The 4,862-nt window shown below is 36.3% G+C and overlaps 1 protein-coding gene across 3 annotated transcripts; it reads left to right on the top strand.

Moving 5' to 3' along the window:
- Positions 1 to 489: 489 nt before the first annotated feature.
- On the top strand, positions 490 to 3,704 carry LOC120624996. 3 transcript variants are annotated; one of them, XM_039891905.1, is made up of 3 exons: positions 490 to 641; positions 868 to 1,822; positions 3,631 to 3,704. In XM_039891905.1, exons 1-2 carry the CDS (start codon positions 491 to 493, stop codon positions 1,815 to 1,817), a joined length of 1,101 nt encoding a protein of 366 aa, XP_039747839.1. In that variant the 5' UTR covers position 490; the 3' UTR covers positions 1,818 to 1,822; positions 3,631 to 3,704. The 3 variants fall into 3 exon arrangements, with proteins under 3 accessions (XP_039747839.1, XP_039747846.1, XP_039747830.1); XM_039891912.1 differs by having other exon boundaries at positions 3,628 to 3,686; XM_039891896.1 differs by lacking the exon at positions 3,631 to 3,704 and having other exon boundaries at positions 868 to 1,837.
- The last annotated feature ends 1,158 nt before the right edge of the window (positions 3,705 to 4,862 follow it).

Raw genomic sequence — 4,862 nt, 5'->3', positions numbered from 1 at the left:
ATTTATTGTTCTTAGCTCATTTAAACTTAACTTCCCTAAATCACACACTGTAAAATATTTATAAAAAATATTTACTGTCCTATTAATAATTTGTATGGTAGTGTCAATAAATAAATACAGAAACAGAAAATATTCTTTACGTATTGTAAAGAATATTTTTTGTGCTTTGGTGCAAAGACGGTTGGTGGAATTCAAGGGGCTTTTATTATAATGAAATGATATAAATACCATTATACATCAGTGCCTTGTCCTCGTGGATTAGTTAACCTAACTTATATATATTTATATAGATGTAGTCTCACATTTGAGGCGCCACCACTGAACACTATTTTGAGAAAACATTTCATAAATGTAGGGTAGATATTTCTTAATTTTCTTTGTGGGTAGGACGTACTTTTGCTCGTCGGTCCCCAATTGGGAGAACTCATTCACGTTTTTAGTGCTCAACCACTAACACTTCTCAAATATTACGCGTAAATTTATCGAAAAAATGCCTAAAAGGAAGTTTAAGGACAGTGAGGTCGATTATATTAATTATAAAATAAGAAAATTGGAACGAAAATTGGACGTATTACGTACACGTAGAGAATCGTCGACCTCTTCGTCATCACCGGAGTCCCTTATACTACAATATAATAAAGGTAAGATTTTATACAATTCACATTAGAATTGGGATTTATTTACCCAAATCATGATATATATCGCTCAACAGAGCATTTGATATGAACATCGATAGGCTCACAGGAGCCTTTCATGGTTCAAAAGTCATTAGAGTACGATCTTTTCAAAGGAATTGATGCATACTCTTAATAATTATAAGACCGCACAATTCGATGGAATTGTAAAGATAAAATTACCCGCTTTCAGGCGAGGAAATTGTGGTTTGCTCAAGGCCACCCAGTCCAATAGAAGAAGTTGAAATTACGACGGAAAATGCGGAGATGGACATACCGCATCCTGAGGTACCTATAACGTCTGATGATGTTGCAATTATTAATGAGGTACCGGAACCCGTAGAAGTACCTACGCTGGAAAATGAGAACCTGCCCGACGAGATCATAGAAATTTTGGGACAAGACCCAACATCCATTTCCGAATATAGTTCAGAAATTCGTAAGGCGTTAGCCGACCGCTTAATCCATATAGCCACTGCAGGTCTTGATAAGGAAGCGCGCAAGGAATTGTTTCGAAACAAAAAATATTTCATTCCTAGCAACTGCAAGCAAATCGCGGCACCGTTACTCAATCTTGAAATCAAGGCCGCCTTGACGGAACACGTGTTAAAACGCGATAAGGGTATGGAAGCTAGACAAAAACAAATCGCTTCAGCCATTTCTTGTTTCGCTCAAGTAATGGACTTACAAATACAAAATCAGGCAGATAGCAAAATAATAAAGGACATTATGGAAGGATTAAGGATGCTTTGCGATATTCAATACACGGACTCAATGAAAAGAAGATATTTTATCTCGTCATGCCTCAAAAAAGAAGTGAATGATCATCTTTCACAAACAAAAATAGATAAGTATATTTTTGGTAAAAATGTAGCTGAGACTTTAAAGACTGCTAAGATAGTCTCGAAGTCGGGAACAGAAATAAGGGTTCAAGACGTTAACAGTAAAACAGTAATTAAGAGAAAAACACAACCTCAACCGTCAACCTCAAGAGGTTTAAACTGGAAAGCTCCGCCGGCGCGCAGGCAGCCGGCCCAAACCAGGAGCCGCCCGCCTGTTCACGCGCAGAAGCCCGACTACTCATCGAAAGGGTCGCGGCAGCAGCAGCAGCAGCATCAGCAACGGAACACGCGCCGATTTTAAACGAGGTAAAATTCGCTGGTCGCCTTTCCTTATTTGCCCAACAATGGGCACTAATAACCGATGATCAGTCTGTTCTCTCTAGGATTACAGGTTATAAGTTAACCTTTACACAGAAGGTTACACAGAAAGTACTTCCCATCACTCCTAAATACACGGCTACAGAAAGGGCTGCGTACAGCGCGGCAATTAGCAGCCTTCTTATATCTGGGGCGGTAACACAATGTGAACCGTGCGCAACACAATATTTATCGAGTATATTCCTAATACCTAAACCTAACGGTAAAAATCGCCTTATTTTAAACTTAAAGAGCTTGAATAGATACATAAAAACGCATCATTTTAAATTGGAAGATTTAAGAACCGTTATAAAATTAATAACAATAGATACATTCATGGCCACAGTTGATTTAAAGGATGCATATTTTTTATTAAAAATTCATCCTGATTCGAGAAAATACCTTCGTTTCTTGTTTGAGGGAAGGATATATGAATTTAATGTCCTACCGTTCGGTCTTAATACAGCCCCATACATATTTACAAAAATAATGAAACCCGTTGTGCAATTATTACGTTTGGCTGGTTACATATCAACTATTTATCTCGACGATTTATTATTAATGGGCCGGTCTTTTAATGAATGTACTAAAAATATAACTATGACTATTAAACTTTTAACTGCGTTAGGATTCATAGTAAATTACGATAAAAGTAATCTGACTCCATCCTTTTCTTGTAGATTTCTTGGATTTATAATTGATTCACATAAATTACAAATTTGTTTACCTAAGGAGAAGAGGACACGTATTCGCACAGAACTACTTAGGATTATGAATTTACACCAATGTAAGATTAAAACATTTGCAAGGATTATAGGTTTATTGGTCTCTGCCTGCCCAGCCATTGAATATGGCTGGCTATACACGAAACAATTTGAGCGATTTAAATACTTAAAACTACAAGGACATAAAGATTACAATAAGATTATCCATATTTCAGAGTCTTTATATAGCGATTTTTCGTGGTGGTTAAGAAATCTTGGCAGTTCTGTGCGCAAGATAAGAAGCGAAGATTACTTAATAGAGATATACTCTGACGCCTCAACTACGGGATGGGGTGCGGCGTGCGGGTCTGAATCAACTAGTGGGCAGTGGTCCGAACAGGAACGAAATCAACATATTAACTATCTGGAGCTACTTGCGGCATTCTTCGCACTTAAAATTTTTGCTGCCAATTTGCAACATTGTGAGATCCTATTACGAATCGATAACACGACTGCCATCAGTTACATTAACCGTATGGGGGGAATTCAATACCCACATCTAACGAGGTTAACTAAAGATATTTGGCAATGGTGCGAGTTACGCAACGTTTATATATTTGCCTATTATGTACGTTCGTCTGACAATACAATTGCTGATGCTGAATCAAGGCGTACCCACCCAGATATTGAGTGGGAACTCAGTGATTCCGCTTTTAATCAAATTACCAATGCCTTCGGTCAACCTAACATTGATCTTTTCGCGACTCGCGTTAATAAAAAGTGTAATCGATTCGTATCTTGGCATAGGGATCCTGATGCCTTCCAAATTAATGCCTTCACAATGAAGTGGTCTGAATTCTATTTCTATGCTTTTCCACCCTTTTCAATAATACTAAGATGTCTTCAAAAAATTATTACTGACAGAGCCAGGGGAATTGTAGTCGTGCCTAGATGGCCGACTCAACCTTGGTATCCCCTGTTTCAATCACTATTAATATCTAATTTATTAATTTTAAAACCGCATGAAAATATAAAAATATCTCTTGTTAGCAGATGGAACGTACAGAAAAACCTTACCCTGGTTGCCGGGATATTATACGGCGGTCGTTACTACGACGAGACGTCCCATTAGCAACAGTAAACATAATGCTTGCATCTCTGGCAGAAAGTTCCATCAAACAGTATGACGTTTCCATAAAGAAATGGTTTGTTCACTGTACCAGGTATTCAATTAATATGTTTGAAGCTTCAGTCCCAGAAGTATTAAATTTTTTGACTTCATTATTTAATGGTGGAAGTCAATATGGCACCCTAAATAGCTGCAGAGCAGCGTTATCACTTATATTAGATTCAAATATAACTAGAGATAATAGGATAGAAAGATTTTTCAAGGGCGTCTTTAGATTAAGACCTCCTCTTCCCAGATACAACGTGACCTGGGATACTTCTAGAGTTCTAGATTATTTAGCAAAAAATTACCCTAATGAAAGTTTATCTCTGAAGAAACTGTCATATAAATGTGTTACATTGTTAGCTCTTACAACAACACATCGGGTACAAACATTATCAAAAATTATAGTAAACAACATTGAAATTTCATCATCAAAAATAATTATTAAGATTCCAGATTTAATTAAGTCATCTAGGCCAGGCTCAAACCAACCTGCATTAGACTTACCTTTTTTCCCAGAAAAGCCAGCTGTGTGTCCTGCTCACACACTTATTTCTTACCTTAGTAAAACAGCAGCTTTGCGGAGTCAGGGTTACTTATTTATAAGTTTCAAGAAGCCTTTTAAGATTGTCTCAACCCAGACATTAAGTCGCTGGATCAAAACCACACTAAGAGATGCTGGTATCGATGTTTCTATCTTCTCCGCCCACAGTACTAGACATGCGTCTACTTCAAAGGCTTATAGTTCAGGAATTAGTATTGAGCTAATTCGCAAAACTGCTGGGTGGAGTCAAAATTCCAATACGTTTTGGAAATATTATAATAAAGGTACAATTTCAAATCAGGAATGTAACTCTCTAGCCAGAGCAATAATTATAGATTGATTGCAATATTACAGGCGTTAATACTTAATTTTTTTTTCAATAAAGGTAATTAACATAAGAAAAACTTTATTTTCAAGAAAATACAGGTGATTAACTAGCTATTGATTCATTGTTGAACCTTTTTTTTAATAATAAGGTTTATTCATAATGATAAAATTATTATAAGAGGAACTAAAAATTATTAAAATTTTATTATCATAAATACAGTCAAGTTTAATTTTTTTTTTCCT

This window comes from Pararge aegeria, chromosome 1 (assembly GCF_905163445.1).
Source record: "Pararge aegeria chromosome 1, ilParAegt1.1, whole genome shotgun sequence".
NCBI classification, from domain to species: Eukaryota; Metazoa; Arthropoda; class Insecta; order Lepidoptera; family Nymphalidae; genus Pararge; species Pararge aegeria.
Note: the sequence above shows the minus strand (reverse complement) of the source record. Positions and strands in the feature narration are given on the sequence as shown.

Bases quoted from the DNA above. Each gene is read 5' to 3' on its own strand.
- LOC120624996 (XM_039891905.1), top strand. From the start codon at position 491: ATGCCTAAAAGGAAGTTTAAGGACAGTGAGGTCGATTATATTAATTAT. The intron at 642-867 runs GTAAGATTTTAT...ACCCGCTTTCAG, and splicing joins TATACTACAATATAATAAAG to GCGAGGAAATTGTGGTTTGC.